The sequence below is a fragment of the Rhipicephalus sanguineus genome, chromosome 7 (genome assembly GCF_013339695.2).
Source record: "Rhipicephalus sanguineus isolate Rsan-2018 chromosome 7, BIME_Rsan_1.4, whole genome shotgun sequence".
In the NCBI taxonomy this organism is placed as follows: domain Eukaryota; kingdom Metazoa; phylum Arthropoda; class Arachnida; order Ixodida; family Ixodidae; genus Rhipicephalus; species Rhipicephalus sanguineus.
In genome coordinates this window covers 128,385,796-128,406,981 of record NC_051182.1, presented here as the reverse complement: position 1 = coordinate 128,406,981, position 21,186 = coordinate 128,385,796, and the positions used below count along the sequence as shown (strand labels likewise).

General features: G+C 51.2%; 3 protein-coding genes across 3 annotated transcripts; 2 read left to right on the top strand and 1 right to left on the bottom strand.

Annotated features, from left to right (window-relative positions):
* The first annotated feature begins 6,452 nt into the window (after window positions 1–6,452).
* LOC125759150 (CRISP/Allergen/PR-1-like) lies at window positions 6,453–7,359 on the top strand. The gene has a single exon (XM_049417500.1). It carries the CDS (start codon window positions 6,523–6,525, stop codon window positions 7,357–7,359), a length of 837 nt encoding a protein of 278 aa, XP_049273457.1. The 5' UTR covers window positions 6,453–6,522.
* Window positions 7,360–11,322: 3,963 nt separating this feature from the next.
* Window positions 11,323–13,211, top strand: LOC125759149 (CRISP/Allergen/PR-1-like). Its single transcript, XM_049417499.1, has 2 exons — window positions 11,323–11,476; window positions 12,280–13,211. Exons 1-2 carry the CDS (start codon window positions 11,323–11,325, stop codon window positions 13,209–13,211), a joined length of 1,086 nt encoding a protein of 361 aa, XP_049273456.1.
* A 1,719-nt stretch (window positions 13,212–14,930) lies between these two features.
* LOC125759148 (uncharacterized) lies at window positions 14,931–18,889 on the bottom strand. The gene is made up of 3 exons (XM_049417498.1): window positions 18,735–18,889; window positions 16,977–17,074; window positions 14,931–15,001 (listed from the first exon to the last, which is right to left on the bottom strand). Exons 1-3 carry the CDS (start codon window positions 18,887–18,889, stop codon window positions 14,931–14,933), a joined length of 324 nt encoding a protein of 107 aa, XP_049273455.1.
* Window positions 18,890–21,186: the final 2,297 nt, after the last annotated feature.

The window sequence follows — 21,186 nt, the reverse complement described above, 5'->3', positions numbered from 1 at the left end:
TGGCGTTATGAACAGCCCAAAGATGAGCGCCCAGCTGAGAACCTAGCTCTCCTAGCTGTCTACTTTGGTGGCGCTATGAACAGCCCAAAGATGAGCGCCCAGCTGAGAACCTAGCTCTCCTAGCTGTCTATTTTGGTGGCACTATCAACAGCACAAATATTGAGCGCCCAGCTGGGAACCTAGCTCTCCTAGCTGTCTACTTTGGTGGCACTATGAACAGCCCAAAGATGAGCGCCCAGCTGAGAACCTAGCTCTCCTAGCTGTCTACTTTGGTGGCGTTATGAACAGCCCAAAGATGAGCGCCCAGCTGGGAACCTAGCTCTCCTAGCTGTCTACTTTGGTGGCGCTATGAACAGCCCAAAGATGAGCGCCCAGCTGAGAACCTAGCTCTCCTAGCTGTCTACTTTGGTGGCGCTATGAACAGCCCAAAGATGAGCGCCCAGCTGAAAACCTAGCTCTCCTAGCTGTCTACTTTGGTGGCGCTATGAACAGCCCAAAGATGAGCGCCCAGCTGAGAACCTAGCTCTCCTAGCTGTCTACTTTGGTGGCGCTATGAACAGCCCAAAGATGAGCGCCCAGCTGAGAACCTAGCTCTCCTAGCTGTCTATTTTGGTGGCGCTATGAACAGCACAAATATTGAGCGCCCAGCTGGGAACCTAGCTCTCCTAGCTGTCTACTTTGGTGGCGCTATGGACAGCCCAAAGATGAGCGCCCAGCTGAGAACCTAGCTCTCCTAGCTGTCTACTTTGGTGGCGCTATGAGCAGCCCAAAGATGAGCGCCCAGCTGAGAACCTAGCTCTCCTAGCTGTCTACTTTGGTGGCGCTATGAACAGCCCAAAGATGAGCGCCCAGCTGAGAACCTAGCTCTCCTAGCTGTCTACTTTGGTGGCGCTATGAACAGCCCAAAGATGAGCGCCCAGCTGAGAACCTAGCTCTCCTAGCTGTCTATTTTGGTGGCGCTATGAACAGCACAAATATTGAGCGCCCAGCTGGGAACCTAGCTCTCCTAGCTGTCTACTTTGGTGGCGCTATGAACAGCCCAAAGATGAGCGCCCAGCTGAGAACCTAGCTCTCCTAGCTGTCTACTTTGGTGGCGCTATGAACAGCCCAAAGATGAGCGCCCAGCTGAGAACCTAGCTCTCCTAGCTGTCTACTTTGGTGGCGCTATGAACAGCCCAAAGATGAGCGCCCAGCTGAGAACCTAGCTCTCCTAGCTGTCTATTTTGGTGGCGCTATGAACAGCACAAATATTGAGCGCCCAGCTGGGAACCTAGCTCTCCTAGCTGTCTACTTTGGTGGCGCTATGAACAGACCAAAGATGAGCGCCCAGCTGAGAACCTAGCTCTCCTAGCTGTCTACTTTGGTGGCGCTATGAACAGCCCAAAGATGAGCGCCCAGCTGAGAACCTAGCTCTCCTAGCTGTCTACTTTGGTGGCGCTATGAACAGCCCAAAGATGAGCGCCCAGCTGAGAACCTAGCTCTCCTAGCTGTCTACTTTGGTGGCGCTATGAACAGCCCAAAGATGAGCGCCCAGCTGAGAACCTAGCTCTCCTAGCTGTCTATTTTGGTGGCGCTATGAACAGCACAAATATTGAGCGCCCAGCTGGGAACCTAGCTCTCCTAGCTGTCTACTTTGGTGGCGCTATGAACAGCCCAAAGATGAGCGCCCAGCTGAGAACCTAGCTCTCCTAGCTGTCTACTTTGGTGGCGCTATGAACAGCCCAAAGATGAGCGCCCAGCTGAGAACCTAGCTCTCCTAGCTGTCTACTTTGGTGGCGCTATGAACAGCCCAAAGATGAGCGCCCAGCTGAGAACCTAGCTCTCCTAGCTGTCTACTTTGGTGGCGCTATGAACAGCCCAAAGATGAGCGCCCAGCTGAGAACCTAGCTCTCCTAGCTGTCTATTTTGGTGGCGCTATGAACAGCACAAATATTGAGCGCCCAGCTGGGAACCTAGCTCTCCTAGCTGTCTACTTTGGTGGCGCTATGAACAGCCCAAAGATGAGCGCCCAGCTGAGAACCTAGCTCTCCTAGCTGTCTACTTTGGTGGCGCTATGAACAGCCCAAAGATGAGCGCCCAGCTGAGAACCTAGCTCTCCTAGCTGTCTACTTTGGTGGCGCTATGAACAGCCCAAAGATGAGCGCCCAGCTGAGAACCTAGCTCTCCTAGCTGTCTACTTTGGTGGCGCTATGAACAGCACAAAGATTGAGCGCCCAGCTGGGAACCTAGCTCTCCTAGCTGTCTACTTTGGTGGCGCTATGAACAGCACAAAGATTGAGCGCCCAGCTGGGAACCTAGCTCTCCTAGCTGTCTACTTTGGTGGCGCTATGAACAGCACAAAGATTGAGCGCCCAGCTGGGAACCTAGCTCTCCTAGCTGTCTACTTTGGTGGCGCTATGAACAGCACAAAGATTGAGCGCCCAGCTGGGAACCTAGCTCTCCTAGCTGTCTACTTTGGTGGCGCTATGAACAGCACAAAGATTGAGCGCCCAGCTGGGAACCTAGCTCTCCTAGCTGTCTACTTTGGTGGCGCTATGAACAGCACAAAGATTGAGCGCCCAGCTGGGAACCTAGCTCTCCTAGCTGTCTACTTTGGTGGCACTATGAACAGCGCAAAGATTGAGCGCCTAGCAGGAAACCTAGTGGCATGCAAGCAAAAAGAACGCCATTTAAGTTCATTGTTTAAGTTTGTCTCGCTATTGCTCAAACGAGCTAAAGATACGGTTCTCGTAAGTGCTAGTTATGACCACAAGTACAGGTACCCAGGTTGGACACGTTGTTCAGTCTTAAATACACATGAAAACGGCGCACTCACATTAACGTCGCATCAATTTTGCACCTGTAACCACATATGGTTTTCTTCGTCTTCGTCTTCGTGATGCCGATAACCTTTCATTATGTGGCACGCGCCCACTACAGAGACAAGTCAGTAACCGATCGGCAAGAGCTAGTGAAAATGCTAACGTTCAAAGGAGGAGCACAAAGTTAGCTAGGACCAAAATGAAAGTTGGATTTATGATATAACTCGTTAAATACTAAGTGAAATCAAGTGAAGTACACAGGATCTATTTTTAAAGAGGCATTCTGCTTGGAGGCGTTGAGACAATGCTTTGACGTTCCCCCGTGGGAGCCATAAGCCCGGATCGTTTTAAACCTTGCCGGACGTTCGATAAAGGTGTATCCATCTCATCCATACTGATTCAACAGAAGAAAGAAAGAACTAGCCGAGATCGTCGTCGCCATGTTGTCCACGCCTAATATTGCTCTAAAGGCAAGCTCTGCGTCTGTGTTGGACTACCGCTATGGTCTCAAACACGCGGGACCTTCCGCTAGCGGCGCGCGGCTCTACACGGAATAAAGCTTTGTGACTTTGCTAAATGGCACTTGTATTATATTGTCGCCTATTGCAATTAATAGCGCTTTGTTCGGGTAAGCTACGAAGACGGAACTGGTTTCAAGCACTTTTTTTTTCGTGAGGCGCTCCATACGGTCACTATGAGTCAGAACATCACGGTGCGACGAAAACTCTATAGTTCATAATCGCCGTCCAGATTTTAGTCATTGTGTACATCAGTATCGATATGTTTTTTCCTTCAGAAATGATCCATATATGGGATATGGGAAAGGCGCACTTTCAAATGGCAACGTTAGGTGACATTTGGTTCAAACTCGCCCCCTTCCGCTCCCACCATATTCAGTGTCCCGGTCCTTGTGGGACTAAATTTCGAGATCGCGGCCCGCTAGCTGAGGTGAGTTGAGGGACTACCGAGATGTGTTGCCAATAATGTGCCCTATTTGGAAGCTCGAATCGTGCCGCTTGATGCGAGGTTACCGTACAGGCGTTTTAACAGCGGATATGTTTAAGCTCGGCAAAACTCCGTCCATACGCGACAAAAAAAATATCATCATCGTGAACGGCGCTCTCTCTCTCTTTGTCCTCTTCTTCGTCTTCTGCATCGCTCCCCGAACACGTGCGCCCGGCGCGCGCTCTCCCCGCCGCGCCAATTTGTCCGGCGTAGGTTGCAATGACTCGGATGGGCGAGAGAACAAAAACAGAGCGAGAGAGAAAGAAAGAAAAAAAAGAGAATAAGAAGTAAGCAGAGAGAAAGAAATAGAGAGAGACATATATAGAAAGAAAGAGGAAGCGATAAATAGAGAGAGAGAGAGAGAGAAAGAAAGAGAAAAAAATATGGCTGATCCCTCTGTCATAGGAATCGGTATAACACGAAAGTTAAACTTGTCTTCACTGAAGTAGTGCTTATTGTGTAGTGATATATGAGAGCTTGTACAATGTCTATTCGTGTTTGGCAGCTATAGCACCGTTTGACGTGGATGCACCCATGTTGACAGCATGTCTCTGTCGCGACGACTAACGCCCATGATCATGATTAAACCGTTGTGGTAGCTGACGGTGTGAACATATATTTGGACACAGCGAATCGTGAATCCCGCGCAAGGATGATATCAACAAGCTCATAATCAACACTGGTACCCGGTACGCGCTTCTTCAAGGCGTCGTCAATTAAGGAAAGAAACGGCACGGTGTGCGCTTTCTAGTAATGGGTAGCCGACGCCTGTGCTCATGCATACATAACACACACTGCGCTTCAGCAACACGGGAGGTAGAGGTTCGTAGCCTGAGCCGCAAACACGTGCGTCCCGCTGGCCTCTGTCTCCCAGGCGCGGCTCTCGCTCCACCAAGGCACGACATTCGCCCATCGAAATCGCGCCCTTTCTGCAACGCATATTGCAACAGTTTTGTTAGTCGGTGCTCTCGCAATTGAAGCAGTTGGCCGCGGAGAAATCCCGTTGGTGCACGTGGAAGCTGCACTACTCCGATGAGCCGACGCACGCTAACACGAAGCCAAAGGCAAAGAACGTAACTGCGTCAAGGGTGCCTCGGCGACGCCAGCACGGCCAGTCTACCTCTCTGGTATCGAGACGCTTTAACCATTACCTCCGATATCGCGTGCACTCTCGGAGGAAGCGCTAGTAAGGGATCGTTCACACAGGCGTCAAACGCTCCGTCACGTCACCGTCACGTCAAAAAAACGTACAGCAGACGCGACGTAGCAGTGTACGAACAGACGACGGCGGTTGCAGCGTCGACAGCAGCACGTTTTTGTGCAGTGTTGACCGACTGATGCACCAAAATAGGAATTGTCCACGCAGTTCAAATGCTTCGCTGGCGCTCTCCCGACTCCGCTGGGCGCTCCTCCTCGCACCACAAACACACACACACGCACAAAAGCAACCACTTGTCCCCCCGTTTTATGGCCCATTCAGTCAGGCGCGCGTTCAATGTTTCAAGGCCACGGACCCGGGGGCCGTATGCTAGACGCGTGGCTCTTCTCAGAACTCGGAACTCCAAACGTAAACTTCTGATTGGTCCGTTTTCTAGGGGCGGGGCTCCGTCCCCGTGCCGGCGACGGAAACGTAGAGCACTGCTCTACGACACCGTCGACCGTTTTTTCCGGAGAAAACGTCTCGGAAACCCTCTCCCCTGACGGAAATCGGCGACGTGACGTTGACGTGACGGAGCGTTTGACGGCTGTGTGAACTAGCCCTAAGTGTCGATCGTGAAGCATTACTTCCTTTCACACCTCACAGACGGCGGCACCGCCCCGCTCCGCCCGCCGCGAAAGAGAATGTGTGAAAGATATAAGGCGCGTTCGCGCCGTGTCTAGCATCTCCCGAGTTAGCTTGCCGTCGCGGCCGAAACGTCGTGGTTTCGATTCCCAGCGGGGTATCTTTTTCTTGGTTTTTTTTTTCTTTCTCACCCGTTGGCGTCCATTTTATCAACGTCATATCCGTGACGGATGTACTTGGTAGACCCCGGCATAAAACGCTTTCGTGTTAAAATAAAGAGAAACAAGGAATACCGCCCATCTCCTTTGTACCTTCAGGCTTGGAACAGCTAGAGAGAAGCTGCCTTGATTTCTTTGTAAAGCTCTACGATACGCCACTCTCCAGTTCACGGGCAGTATCCATGAAAATGATCCGCTAATGAGAAATTTCATTTCAATCAGTATGAACTTAATACACCAAGTTATGAATCTAGCAAGATAATCGTGCTGGTTCGACTAAAAACCTTTTCTCCAACAGCTCCGCGGACACATCTGCGACAACGTTCTAATGAGTATATACAGGCTGCATGAGACAATGGTCAGTCGCGTGCGCCTCTTCATCGTCAAGTGTCATCATTGCAGTGTGGCCAATCCCCCTCGTGGGTATGTGCCAGTCTCCCCAGGGCAAACAAACAAACAAACAGTCGGCCCCCGCTCGAGCCGCAGGCACGCGACGGTGGACGGCGACAGAAGAAGAATGCTCTGGCCTACTACGTGGTTCCTGTTCTTGCTGCCGTGCACGGCCGAGCAGCAACAGCCGACGCCTTCAGCGCGCACGGGCGGCCAAGACGACCGAATGCTACGACAACAGCTGCCGTCGCCACCTTCGCCTCCGCCACCGGTGCCCGTGCCGAGACCCAACTTCTGCCAAAAGCCGTACAACCAGTCGCACGTCATGTGCAAAGACGATCCGTACCAGACGTGCACCACGTACTTCACCAACGCGTCCTTCATGAACACCAGGATCCTGTGGGCGCACAATCACTACCGCAGTCACTTGGCCCTCGGCAGGCTCGCCGACTACCCGTCGGCCGGCAACATGCTCGAGATGCGCTGGGACGACGAGCTCGCCAGGGTCGCCGAGGCCAAGGGCCGACTGTGCGCCACGCGGACCGGCGACGTTCGCAGCCCCAATGACCCGCTGTACGGGACCAATGACTTTCCCGACGTCGGCCTCAACGTGTACACCGAGTGGGGGAGCCACCAGACGACGCCCATCATCTGGCGCGTCGTGGTCCGCAACTGGTTCGACGAGAACGTCGCCCTGCCCAGGAAGCAGATCCTCGAGTACAACGATGCCCCCTACACGGAAAACTTCGTCCAGCTGGTCGCGGCCGATACGTACGCGCTCGGCTGCAGCTACACGCGCAACTACATGCCGGACATGGCGCCCCAGGCCAACCTCTTCCTCTACGTCTGCTTCTACGGGCCGAAGGCACCCTCGGCGGGAAAGCCCGTCTACCAGCCGGCACCGTACTGCTCGCTGTGTCCGGAAGACACGACGTGCGACGTGCCCACGGGTCTCTGCGTGCTTAGGGGCAAGAAGCCGGGCGCAACCAGGCCCCCACCCGATCGGTCGTTCGAGCACCCACCCGAACACAAAAAGGATGGCGACATGGGCTCATACGACAGGGAACACGCCGACGATTCCGCCACGGAAGCCGTCGCCGTGATGTCCCCGCTCGTCGCGGCCGCGATATCTATCCACAGGTGGCGCCAAGGCGTGGACTGAAGTGGTTACGATGTACGGCTACCGTATGTGGCTCCCTTTAGGAGTCATATACAGTGGACATACACAGTAATTACTTCAGTCCACATTGTTACCCTATATGGCTACCTTTGGGAGCCACAGAAAGGTAACTCCAGACTGAAGGACGGCACCACCAATGTTCGGCTTCTCGCGAGATTGTCAGACCATAGCGGATATTCCGGGGACGTATTATTTTCATGATTTTTTTACGTACGCGTCTTCGTACGCACGCTTTTCTTACGTTTCATATATTTACCTCACCCATTTTACTCTGTATTTCGTACAAGTAAAACGTCATATCTGTATCGACGTCCAAAGATGTCACTGTGCTTATATATTTTTATGTTTTTTATGATTACCTTAACTTCAAATTTATGCATAAAAAACCGTTACGAACCGTTACGGAACATTTTTTTTTTCGTTTCGGAACAGAAACGAAATGGAACTTTTTGCGGTGGAACGAAACTAAACCCAAAACGAAAAACATTTCGTTCCGACAGCCTGGTAGTCTACCAAGAGGGTGTAAATGGAAATGGGGGTGAAGAGGAGTGACGTGAGGGTTAGGAGGAGGGAAAGGAGGAGGGAGGACAGTATAGATAAAGAGGAGCAACTCAATCTGCGTCCGCCAGGTGGTGGTAGCGCATGGTTGCCAGCTCTGCTGTTTACTTAGATTGCACAGGCGAGGAGCTGGCTTTAAGTTTTTTTTCGTTCGTTTCACATGTTCGTTTCACGCATTTTACCTCGCATTTCGTTTCCCGTAAAACTTCCCACTTGTGTCGACATCGATAGTCGTCTGTCTACATTTAAAAGCGATGTACACGGTGTTTCTTTCTCGTTAGACAATACAGATTTTTCATTAATATGCTATGACTGTCAGGCCTCTGTCGTCTTCGCAAACGAACTCTATATACGCCGAGGCGGAAAAGCTTCGCCGCACCTAAAGTTACACTGAAATGAGCAATTAACAAAAACTCATTAACTATATAGATCTTTCTATTTATTAACCTGAGGGCAGTTGTTTATATTGAAAAGTCGCAGGACGTGGCAATTTATGGCACACCATTTTTTTTTAAATCTCAAGAAGCACGCGTATTTTGAGATATCAATCATCGAAATGGAGGGCCCCAATCCAGGCGATACCGAAACGTACCGAAACTGAGCGCTCCGGATGCGTAGGAAATCCGCCATCTGGGTTACGTCAGACCGGAAAGCTCACGTGACGAACTTTAAAAAAAAAGAGGTGCTTCGCAGCAGAATTCGGTCAGCACTACACATTAAACGCAAAGAATAAGGGGCACAGCTGGGTATTTGGGACGACTATAGGCGTTGTTTTCTGACCAAATTCTGCTGCGATGCGCCTTTATTCAAAGTTCGTCACGTGAGCTTTCCGGTCTGATGTAACCATAGGTCGGCAAACCACTCATGAGTCGACTCACTCAGACTCAGATCGGGCTGTGAGTCTCGGTCTGAGTGAGTCCGGGTGAGTAATATTTTGGTGAGTTTGGTTCCGAGTGAGACCGGTTTAGGAAAATATTGGTGAGTCTGAGTCTGAGTGAGCCCTAAGTGCAAAATATATTTCTTGAGTCAGTCTGAGTGAGCTCCACCTTCTATTGCCGACCTATACTCTTGTCTACTCATCTTCAGCATTGGTATCAGTCTTATATTGGCTCTATAGTCAATTCTATTCACACACATGTCAACGCACGAGCGTTCATGCGCCACCTCAATACATATTGATCGGAGGCGTGAGGTAGGGGCTGGGGTGCCATGTCCTTCCCCCTCCAATCTCTTTCACAGGAAGTTCTTCATAAAACGTCTGGTGCGAGTCGCGTATTCTATAAAAATGTTCTTACTGGATTGAAACCACTGATTACACATATTTGAAGGTACAAGATCAAAAGGCGTATTGTATTACGCGAGATATTGGCGTTAAAGAGCACTGCCGTCATGATCAAAAAAGCTCATTTCACGCTAACGGACTCATGAGTCGAGTCACTCAGGCTCACTCAGGCTCAGGTGAAGCCGTGATTCTGAGTGAGTACGGCTGAGTAATATGTTGGTGAGTCTGAGTCCCAGTGAGTCTGGTTGAGAAAAAAATTTCGGCAGATCCCATGTTGGGAATCGATGTTATGCGAAGCATGCGCGGGATGGTGACTGTTGCGGAATTTTACGCAATGAGCGAAACGTTACGGAATGACGCTAGAGAAATGTGCAAGTGGCATCATACGCACTCTTTATCACAATAGGGGCCGATATATATATATATATATATATATATATATATATATATATATATGCATATATATATATATATATATATAGTTGAAAAAAATCAAGCACGTAGGAAAAATTGTTCAGTAAAGGACTGACGTTTCGGCCGCGGGACCGGCCTTCGTCGGAGTGATGATATATATATATATATATATATATATATATTAATATATATATATATATATATATATATATATATATATATATATATATATATATATATATCGGCGCACATTTTCTGGAAGCGAAGCAGAAGAGAAAGAAGAGGAAGAGAGTGGGTGCCGGTTCATGATGATAATTTTCCATCTGCAGCACACGGCCAACCTCGACCCTGACAGCTCTGCTTTTAAAAAATGCCCTCATTACTTGGCCAATCCCCTGTATTGGGTATGAGCCATCACCTGAGGTTAAGAAGAAGAAGCTCCGCTGCACGTGCACGCCTCTTCTTCATCGAGCGTAATCAATGCGCGAGATCCCGCCTGCTCGAGGTACGCCAGCCACCGACACGCGACGGCAGACGACGACCCGAAGAATGCGCTGGCCTAATACGTGGCTCCTGCTGTCGCTGGTAGCGGCATCATCATCATCGCTCACGATCATCATCATCGTTTTACCATTTACGCGCCGCGCCTCTCGCGCAGCTCATGCCTAGCGCTCGAGGCGCGAGCAGTTAGGAACGATCTCACGCTCCTGGAGGCTGGACGCCGGCAGCCGCTGCCGCTCTGCTGGTACTAGGGCCTTCGAATAAAGTGGCGAGATTTCGGCACGGCCACTTCGGCCGCCTTGACGTCTCTCACTCTCGCTACAATTGGTGACCCGGAGAACACGCCCTTCGCCGAGCGGCCCGCTGCCATGCTTCCGCGACTCTGCCCTCCAGTTCCGCCGTTTCACCCGGCCTACCCACGAGCGTGGTTCTGGCAGCTCGACGCCTGCCTCGCGGTGAATGGCGTCACCGCGCAGCCACTAATGCATGACATCCTGCTTGGCGTCCTCCCGGCTGAGCTGCGTCATCTGTCCGCCGCGTCGTCATCCAGCCCGCAGCCATACGACGACCTCTGCGCTGCGGTGCTGGCCCGCTACGGCGAGACGTACCGCCCGCTACCGGGGACCCGTGAGTTCCGGGTTTCCCCTCCGCCAACGCGAGCGGTACCACCCGGCCCGCAGCCCTCCCATGACCGCGACTTACCTTCCTTGCCTACGTCTCTTTCCACCTCTCGTCCGGCCACCAGCGCAGTGGTTCCCGCGCCGGACGACCAGCCCGACGATGTTCAGGTTCCCACGCCCGAGGTTCTCGCACCCGACGACGTTCTATCTGCCATCGACCAGTCTGCCACGAGGTGCGTTTCTTCGACGACCTCGGCCGACGGTCCATCAGGCATGCCCGCCATCCGCCCGTCGTCCCTGTCCTCGCCGGCTCACGACACGTCCCTGACCTCGGCTTCCACGCTGGCAACTTTGCCGCCCGAACTGGAAGCTGACACGGACAACCTCTCGCCCACTGTTCGCCCCTCGCTCGCGGAGGTTTCGCCGTCGACGGTACCCGAAAACGACCTTTCACCGACTTCTAAGCTCTGCGCCTCTTGTCAGCAGCGACCAGCGTCGCCCTCGACGTCTACCGCAGCAGAAGTTCGTGCCCCTTACCAACTTCGGCCGCACTTGCGCGACGCTGCTACTATGACGGAAGCGCCTGAGGACGACATGCCTGCTGGTTCGCCAATGGCAGAGCGAGCCGCACATGTGACGCCTGCCACGTCGACCGGCTTCCAGCATCCTGATCAGCGCACGAGCCCTCCTGTGCCACCTGCAGAGGGTGCTTCAACGCGCACAGGTGCATCATCCGAGCCTGCAGCGACTACGCCTGCTCGGTGTCACCGCAGATTTGCTCCTGAGCCCTTGACACAGGACGCCGCCCACCTGACATGTGCCCACTGTGCAGGCGCGCTGTGCCGACGTCCGCGTCAGCGCTGTGCCCGCACAGGAAAGACCCATCGCAGCAGCTACTCACCGATGGTTGCTCGTCGTGGCTTCACTGCGCCATTTCGCATTGTTTCGCGCACATCGCCCGCACCGGCCCTTGTGCACCCGCCCTCAACTCCATCTGCCAGCCGCGCTCACTTGCGCCAACCGGTCCGCTACCGAAAGGCCCCTTCATGTCGTCGTGGGATCCGCCTGGGCACGACACCAGCATACTTTCGCCTAGTTCCCCGCCCTCTACGCTTCTCCCAGAGCCGCCCGCCAGAGACCCAATGGTTCCCGACAGTCCTTCACCGCTGACGACCTAGACTGCCCACGGACATTTTGTCTCGCGTCACCAGCCTTGTATATACGCCCCCATAGTTTTTCATTTCGGCTTCATTTCTGCGGGGGGGAGTAATCTGTAGCGGCATCTTCATCACCGCTCACGATCATCATCATCGTTTTACCATTTACGCGCCGCGCCTATCGCGCAGCTCATGCCTAGCGCTCGAGGCGCGAGCAGTTAGGAACGATCTCACGCTCCTGGAGGCTGGACGCCGGCAGCCGCTGCCGCTCTGCTGGTACTAGGGCCTTCGAATAAAGTGGCGAGATTTCGGCACGGCCACTTCGGCCGCCTTGACGTCTCTCACTCTCGCTACAAGCCGTCGTCATCAGCGCGTCCTGGAGGCCACGACCTAAGACTACGGCAGCAGCCGCCGCCGCCGCCTCTACCGCCGAACATACCGAGGCCCGCGGACTTCTGCCAGAAGCCGCCGTACAACGACTCGCACGTCATGTGCATGACGCAGCCGTACACCGAATGCATCACGTACTTCGTCAACTCGACCTTTCTGAGCCAGAGCATCCTGTGGGTGCACAACCACTACCGATCCCACCTGGCCCTGGGTCGGCTCGCCGACTTCCCCTCGGCCGGCAACATGCTCCAGCTGCGCTGGGACGACGAGCTGGCCAGGGTAGCCGAGGCCAAGGCCCGGCTATGTGCCGACGAAGGCGGCAGCCTGCACGTCCACACGGGGGCCATCTGGAGGGTCGACTTCCCCGACGTGGGCATCAGCATGCAGCCCCAGAAGGCGGACGACAAGGCGATTCCCATCATATGGCGCTTCGTGGTGCGCGACTGGTTCGACCAGAACATCCTGTTCCCGAAGGAAGAGGCTCCCAAGTTCGTCGAGACGCCCGGCACTGAGCAGTTCGTCCAGATGGCCGCCGCCGACACGTACGCCGTCGGCTGCAGCTACACGCGAAACATCATGTCCAATACCTTGCTGCCGCAGAAATACTTCAACATCTACGTCTGCCTGTACGGGCCCAAGGCGCCCCTGGCGGGAAAGCCGCTCTATTACCCGGCGCCGTACTGCTCGCTCTGTCCGGAGGACACGACGTGCGACATGCCTTCCGGACTCTGCGTACTCAAGAGCAAGAAGCCGGGCCCCGCCAGGCCCCCGCCCGAGCCCAAGAAGAAGGAAGGCGGGGACGAGAATGAGAAGCCGGCAGCCTCCGAGGCCGTCGCCGTCGACGTCGACGTGATGTCCCTGCTTGCCGCGGCCGTGCTGGCCGTCTACGGCTGGCACCGGGGTGGCGACTGAAAGGCAGCACCGCGGACTGACGCCTCCCTGCGCACTCGCTAGGCCACCGCGACGGTTTGGGGGTCGCACATGTTTTTAATTTCCTTTTTTTAATATTTTCTACACGCGTGTATTATACGCGTTTTTTTTACTTCGCATATGTTTGTGTCGCGAATTTCATTTCGTATTTCGTACCATAGTAAAACATCGTGTATTTGTGCATATGCACCCGGGGCTCTGTTATCGTGTATCACGTTATTAGACCGTCTTTTATTTATTATACCGGCGTCACTCGCGCACTCTTTATCACGATAGGGGGCCGATACGGGCTGGTTCTCATTGCAACTCAATGCAATAAATGACTTGTTAGTAGCGACTTCACTGTCGTCTCTCATGTGTAGCGCTAAAATAAAGATGCCAATACTATAGCGACACTACAGTTTGCCGAGTCATGAATGTAAATATGCAATGCTTATTACACCATTCAAAAGCGGATAGCTGACAGCGCAACCAATTGACGTTGGGCGAGCGCCACCACCAACGCTTATGTTAGGCAAACGCTTACGTAAACGATCTGTACCCGGCGGCTGCTGGCTGGCGTTGCAGCGGATATAGAATACGAATATAATGCGAGTTACTCGAAACGAAGTGCTGGTTATGATGTGCTGATGTGCACATCACGAGCAGCGTTCCTTGGCGTACTCCTGGAGGGACGAGCTACTCTTGACAATACCTTCATGAGTCATATGAGTACACATATATATGACATTGTTGTAAGAACGGTAGTCAACACAGTGCAACAACTGACGTCAGACAAGTACCACCCACCCACAAGTGACATTGAGCAACTGTCACCGCAACTGTACCACGTGGTTAAAATGCTGCCACATTATAATCGCCAGCTATAACAAAGTCTACGTCTTTCTTGTGCTTAACCCACGCAAGGTATGCCAGAACGTTAGCTGCCCCGGTATAGCTTAGCACACAAAATGTCGCGCTGCTGAACTCGCGGGCGTGGGTTCGATTGCCTGCGGTCGCATTTAGGTTAGGGGCGAACACAAAGTGTCGGTACGGAAGTCTTTTTTTTTTTTAACTGCCCCAAATGATCAACGTCTTTTGGCACTTCGTTAACTCCTGTAGTTCGCGGCCTCAGGCAAAAGTCACGGGATCGAATCGCGGCAGCGTCAGCAGCACTTCGATGGACGCCAGATCGTCACCAGTCTACCAGCACACCAGGTATTGGATTCGTCATCTTCTCCTGTCAGATTGGTTCGCAAGGGCACACGGCTTCTCCCATAGAAACGTGTCATATATGGGTTTTATATATGGCTATATATGATCAAACAGGTGTACATATAAAGCCGTATATAATTCCATATATGGATCGAATCCCAGTCGCGGCGGCCGCATTTCGAGGGAGGCGAAATGCCAGAGCCCGTGTATACATAGATTACGGTGCTCGTTGAAAGAACCCCAGGCGGTTGAAATTTCCGGAGCCCTCCACTATACGGCGTCCCTCATATCATATAGTGGTTTCGGGACGTTAAACCACAACAATTATTATTATCGTTTCGCGGCACCCGCGTAACAACTCTGTCATCGAGTTCCTTCTGGTCTTCACGTGAGGCATGCGAGATGCTCGCGGACTTGAGAACGCCGGGTCCGAGTCACGGCGGCGGCCGTTAAGGTGACGTCACGGTGTCGTCACCGAAAACCCGGCCGGGAGGCGGTGCCGCCTGTTCAGGGCACTTGTATGGTCTGCTGGGTGACGTAGACGATCACGGTGCTTATCGGCGAGCTGATGACGTCAACTGCGGTGTAGATAAAGCTGGCGTCGTGCGTAGTTCGGAAAACGCGTGTAAACACTTTAGTACAACGCTACAGCCGTTACAAAGGAAGTCTACCTACAGTGCAGCATAAAACATTGGGCGACCTTAATGTTCCGTTTAAGTGTCTTTAATGGCGCTAGGCCCTAGCGTTCGGATAACTTTTGGCTCACTTGGGTAGACTTGAGAGTTAAAGAAGACTGTTCTGTAGTGGATATGTGCTATCTTGATGGCACTACCCACATGAAAACACGCTGCTCTTTCGATGAACTCATTCAATAAATTTATGCGCACTCGACTAGTTGGGAAGCGCTTTCGTTTAATTAGAAAAAATAAAGTACGATATTTCGATTCGCAATTTTTATTACTAATGTTGCTAGGACAAAGCCTTAATCTTTCAGGTACAACGAGTTTTGTTCCAATTGGTTAAACGGTTATCACGCGACAGCATTTCTCGCTGCTCGGTGGTACTTCAGTACAAACAGATGCGAATTGCTCCTCTGTAGCTTTCTTTGAAGATTCACGCTAAAAATTTTCAACGGCGCTATCTATAATTATAATTTCGAGGCGTCATCTCGGCGTGTGCAGTTGTGTGTAAGGGCACCGAAGACGTTTATCGGTGCATCGCATTCCTAAACGCTTATGCAGGCTTAAAATACCTTTTTTTTTATAAAAGTTGGTTGGTTTGTCTGTTTTGTTTGCTTATTTAGAAAGCTAAGCAAAGAATAAGCCGTCATACTGCACCGACTCCAAGTGGGCGATTACCTCCACGGCGCTTCTGCTATTACACGCGATTTATCCCGCAACATATGGAAGAGACTGCAAGTTCTACAAGTTGCCGAACACGTTCCACCACACAGTCTGGCAATGCCACAAGAATCTACTAATAACTTCTATCCAATCACAAACAGAGGACCAGCGGGAGGCTCAGCTGACAAGCCCAAGTTCCCGAGGACCAGTTATCAGCTGGTGAACAGTGCTGTAGACTATTTTACAAATTATGGGGGAGGGGGGGGGGGCAAATCTGCTCCATACGTTTACTCAGTTACGGCCACGCAGGTTCCTGATGATAATGGCGGCCCCTTATTGTGGAAAGAAAACAGCGCAAAAGACGGAGCACAAAATAAAGGAAAATACAAACAGCGCTGAACAGAAACAGAAACAGCGCTGTTGTATGTGTCTCCCTCTTTCCTTGGGCTCCGTCTTTCGCGCTGTTTTCTTTCCGCTATGTCGTACCAACACGCCCAAGTATCCACTGTACCCTGATGTCGCATTCCAAGAACTGTTTACTTCCCATCTTTACTGCAGGAAAGCCAGGGACCAAAGGCAGGTCGTTGTCAGGCGCACGTCATCGCTTTGTTGTTGTTTTTTTCGTCCATTGTGAAGCGTGTTCTTTGGACTTGACCAACAGGGGGGGGGGGCAGGGGTGGTTGCGATGAATCATTGCCCCCCCCCTTCTAATGGGGAACCCTGCGCCCGCCTATGGTGTTACGGTAGATGCAGACGTATCACAACGGCTGCATCTACCGGCTGCATAGTAATAAATAAATAGGAAGTGAAGAAAGAAGAGAGCCCCACAGTTGTCTCTTGGAGGGGAGGACACCTCAGCAGTGGCTCTCGAGGGAGGGATAAGGTGGGATTAAAAGAATGATAGGAAAGAAAGGATGGAAGCGTTCAAAGAAGTTCATGAACGGGGCGACGATCAGCGAGAGGAGCGAGGACATCGCGGACGGGGCGAAGCCCTGATCGGCGAGCGGTGCTCGGCATCGCGGACGAAGCAACCGTCGGTAATGAAATCCTCTGAGCGAATCATCGTCTATAGGCTATCGGCCCAAGCCCACGGCTGCGTGGAATTAGGTGGTCGACCACCCACCTCCGGCCGCAAACAACCATGTTAACAGAAATAAAGTTTCTCTCTCTTGAGGTACGTCAACGACTTGTCATATGCAAAAAGTCTTACCTAGGTAGAGAAAAATGCAAATGGAGACGGTGATCGCCATGGTTACCAGAGTGAACAGTGCGCAGATGTAGCAGCTCTCCCGCCGGGCGCTGGCCTGCCTGAGAATTTAGATAAATGTAGTGATAAGCAACATCGATCGGAAGCTGAGCGCCAATGTACGGTTAATAAATTAATGCCAAGAGAATAATTACTTATGGGCAAGCGGATATCTGTCAGCGTCAGCATCTGCCCGATACTACTGAGGACATTGTCAAGTTCCGCCAGGCCCCGCCACGGTGGTCTAGTGGTTATGGCGCTCGACTGCTGACCCGAAGGTCGCGGGATCGAATCCCGGCCGCGGCGGCTTGCATTTTCGATGGAGGTGAAAATGTCTGAGGCCCTTGTACTTAGATTTAGGTGCACGTAAAGAACCCCAGGTGGTCGAAATTTCCGGAGCCCTCCACTACGGCGTCTCTCATAATCATATCGTGGTTTTGGGACGTTAAACCCCAGATATTATTATTATTAAGTTCCGCCATCTTGGCAACTTGACATTCAGAGCCAATCAGTTTCGATTTAGTTGCCCTCTGAGCCAATCAAGCATCTACCCTACCATTGGAGACATTGCCCGACTGCACTTTTGCGTCAGATTCCGCCAACTTGGCGAGTAACTCACAGACGGCGCGCACTATAGTCGTCCTGTGAGCCGATCAGCGTTTCCCCGCGTAAGCCATGTCCGAGACGACAAAATGTATTTAACTTGACAATACCACAGCACTTCAGAAAGCATCACTGGATAGCCCCACTGCTATTCATAAGTAATTCTCGTGCAATTGGACGAACACCACACACGTAATAAATTACAGTTAAGCCGATCAATATGCTTCCGAAAATGTTTTTTTTTCGCGATAATAACTTGATCAAAAAGAAAAAGAGAAATCTCAAAGCTCACGTTTTTTTTCGTTTTTTTTTTCTTTTCGTACGAAAACTGAAGCTCTGCTTAGTCGAGGCTCGACAAAGTTATATATCACACCGCGATCCACTGCATTGTGATGAGGTGTCTGCGCATGCGCGACTCCGCCTACGACTACAGCTCCTACAGGACCGAACTGGGAGTGAACTGCGCATCTGGCTGCTGTGTTCAAGAAAAGAGATGCCGAAGGCTCGATTCCTCGATCACTGAAAGATCGGACAGGAACTTTCTTGATAAGGGAAGCAGTTAGCGCTCAGGAAAACCCGATAAAGTTGGTCAAGAAAGCTTCGCTTTGGGTTTAAAGCGCAGACGAAAACAGGGACCACAACAAAGACAGGTCCAAGATCATGAACGGCACTCTAGCCAAATCTACCACCATGCTTCGCTTTAGAACAACCAGGGTCGGGCAAACACCGTCAGTCTGATATGTCCCGGAGAGTTGGTGTGGAAATTGAAGGACAGTATATAGCCAATAGTCTACTGTTTTTACTGCTATAGAAATCGTGTGGACACTCCAGAAGCATTTTTGGCGTCGCCGTCGCCGTGATGTTCCGTATAAAATCCAAATCGACGACACCGCCCCACGCGTCGTATGTGCTGTGCGTTCTAATGTCCTCATTTTGTCGCTGCACCTAACTATCTGCCGTCCTCGGCCGCGCTTCCCATCTCCTGGTTCCATCACTCCAAGTGACCATCGATTCATTCCATCTCAACTCACTGATTGAGTTGTCCATTCTACAAGTTGCCCGTTATCTCGTGTATTAGGTGTCCTTTAATACCCGAGGATACTGTCACAAATCACTCACCTCTCGATGACGATCTGCGCCTTGACGATGTTCACGAGAGCCGGCACTGTGCTGGCCAGGTGGCGGATGTCTCCGGCCGCGAATCCCAGAGGCAACGCCAGGGCGGCGATACCGTAGTCGTTGGGGTCTATGTTGATCGTCGTCGTTTGCTGCATCGCGTGAATTAATATGAGTATCCACTGCGCAACAGGTAATATTTCTCTTTCGAAACTGTGTCGCTGAAACTGCGTCGATACTGTGTCGCATGATTTTACAGCCCATGTCAACGCAGTTTCCGGTGTATGTCTTTCGACTCTGTTGGATCACTGGCTCATGATAATTTGTTAGTTCATCCATGTTACTATATCTGTAATGAGATTACCTTGGTCGGCAGCATGTATAAATCAGCGTGGTTTCTGCTAATAAACAGTTGAAGTTGTCGCCCGTGTTTGTCACTTCGTCTCTGTCGTTTATGCGCCATACCTATCTTTTCCTCAAGTAATGAATCAACTAGCTCAGCAAAGAGCTCTGTTGTCTTGATTAATTCGGCAGTGAATGGAGCAAAAAGTTGTTGTTATTGTTGTTTTTTTCAAATATTTCACAGTGAAGTGCCAACAGCTGTTTACCCCCGTCCCACACAGCGCCTACTGAATTGTAGTGGCTTGAGCTTGAGGTCGTGGATTAGGTTTCTGACCCGGGTTTGATGCGCAATTTAAAGAATGTCATGCGGTCAAAAATGCACTTGGAGTCCTCCGCTATACCACGTTCCTTGAGAACCGCTATGGGAGCTTCTCGACGTTCAACCCATCGCCTAATTTGACGTGGATTTCACAGCTTTCGGCATATGGCAATAAACCTGGTAAAATAGGCCGTGTGCTCTGGTAAAGGGAGTTACGATCTCATCCGAAAGAGCATTACGCCGATCAATAACCTGTCGTGAAAACAGCTGAAAATTTAATTATCTCGCGAATGCCCTTTCTCTCGGAGGTGTGAGAATGTTCGAAAAGTGACGTCATAAGCTCAGAGTGACGTCACAAGCACGACGCTTGATGACGTCACAGAGTAGCTCCTGCGGCACGCTGACGGCCAGCAGCAGCGCGAACCCGGGGATTTAAGTGAAAAACCGGGGAACACAAAAGGACCATTCCCGTGTACGCACCACGCGACAATAAAAGGGTGTAAACCAAGACGGCCAGCACTCAGCAGCAGCGCGAACCCGGAGATTTAAGTGAAAAACCGGGGAACACAAAAGAACCTTTCCCGTGTACGCACCGCGCGACAATAAAAGGGTGTAAACCAAAGAGAGAGCCGCTTTCGGAGGCACAGTTAGTGACGTAATCATCACGTGGGCTTACTGGAGGGTTACGTCACGGACTCGGCTCAGATGAGTTGAGACGATTGGAGAGAGACATGCGTGCTGGAAAGGAAAAAATGGCTCGACCTCTCGCACCTCGTGGCCTCACGACTGCTACGCGAAAGCCATTAATTTTCTTTTTTAAGCTAAGCTTTTATAACTCACAAATTTCAGTGGCTGCGTACACGAAAAACCCGGCGCCGGCGAGTGTAGAGATATGCGGTCCTCGAAGCTGCGCTGGTCACATGTGGTTTTGTATGCGCCGTTTTCCAATGAATGATGCTCTCTCGATCGTGGGCTTGTCGGTGATCGGCCGTTTCTGATATGGCAATCTGATAGTTTATCGAGGTGACTTCTCATTTCACGTTGCCTACATTTCATTGTTGCCTGGATATGAACGCATGACAGTCGGTGTTGCCTGTATCAACTAAAGTGTTGCGCTGCCAAACACGCGCAGGGAGCATTGTGCAATGAGATAGATAGATAGATAGATAGATAGATAGATAGATAGATAGATAGATAGATAGATAGATAGATAGATAGATAGATAGATAGATAGATAGATAGATAGATAGATAGATAGATAGATAGATAGATAGATAGATAGATAGATAGATAGATAGATAGATAGATAGAAAGAAGAAAAAGAAAGAAAGAAAGAAAGAAAGAAAGAAAGAAAGAAAGAAAGAAAGAAAGAAAGAAAGAAAGAAAGAAAGAAAGAAAGAAAGAAAGAAAGAAAGAAAGGGTTTAATGCAAATCCTAGTGTATAATCAAAACTTCGCGTTAAATCAGGTGAGGGCCGGCCCCCTACCCGCGGCCACCAGTTAAAACCGGACAGTATCCTTACCTCCGTGACCGCGTAAGTCTGTTCTGGAAAAAGAACGAGAGAGAGAGAAAGAGAAACCGGCAGAACATCAAACGTATGCACTTGCATTTACAAGCGTGTCGTGGAAAGAGGGCTAACAAAAATGCAATATATGCTTGCCGAATTGCGACATCGCTGCTGCGGAGGAAAGCACCGGACAAAAATAATAATGAGGTACTAACTCTCGTCACTGCGCTCGAAAAAAAAAAAACTAATGAAGGGAACGTAACATATGCGGTGAACTTACTAACGCC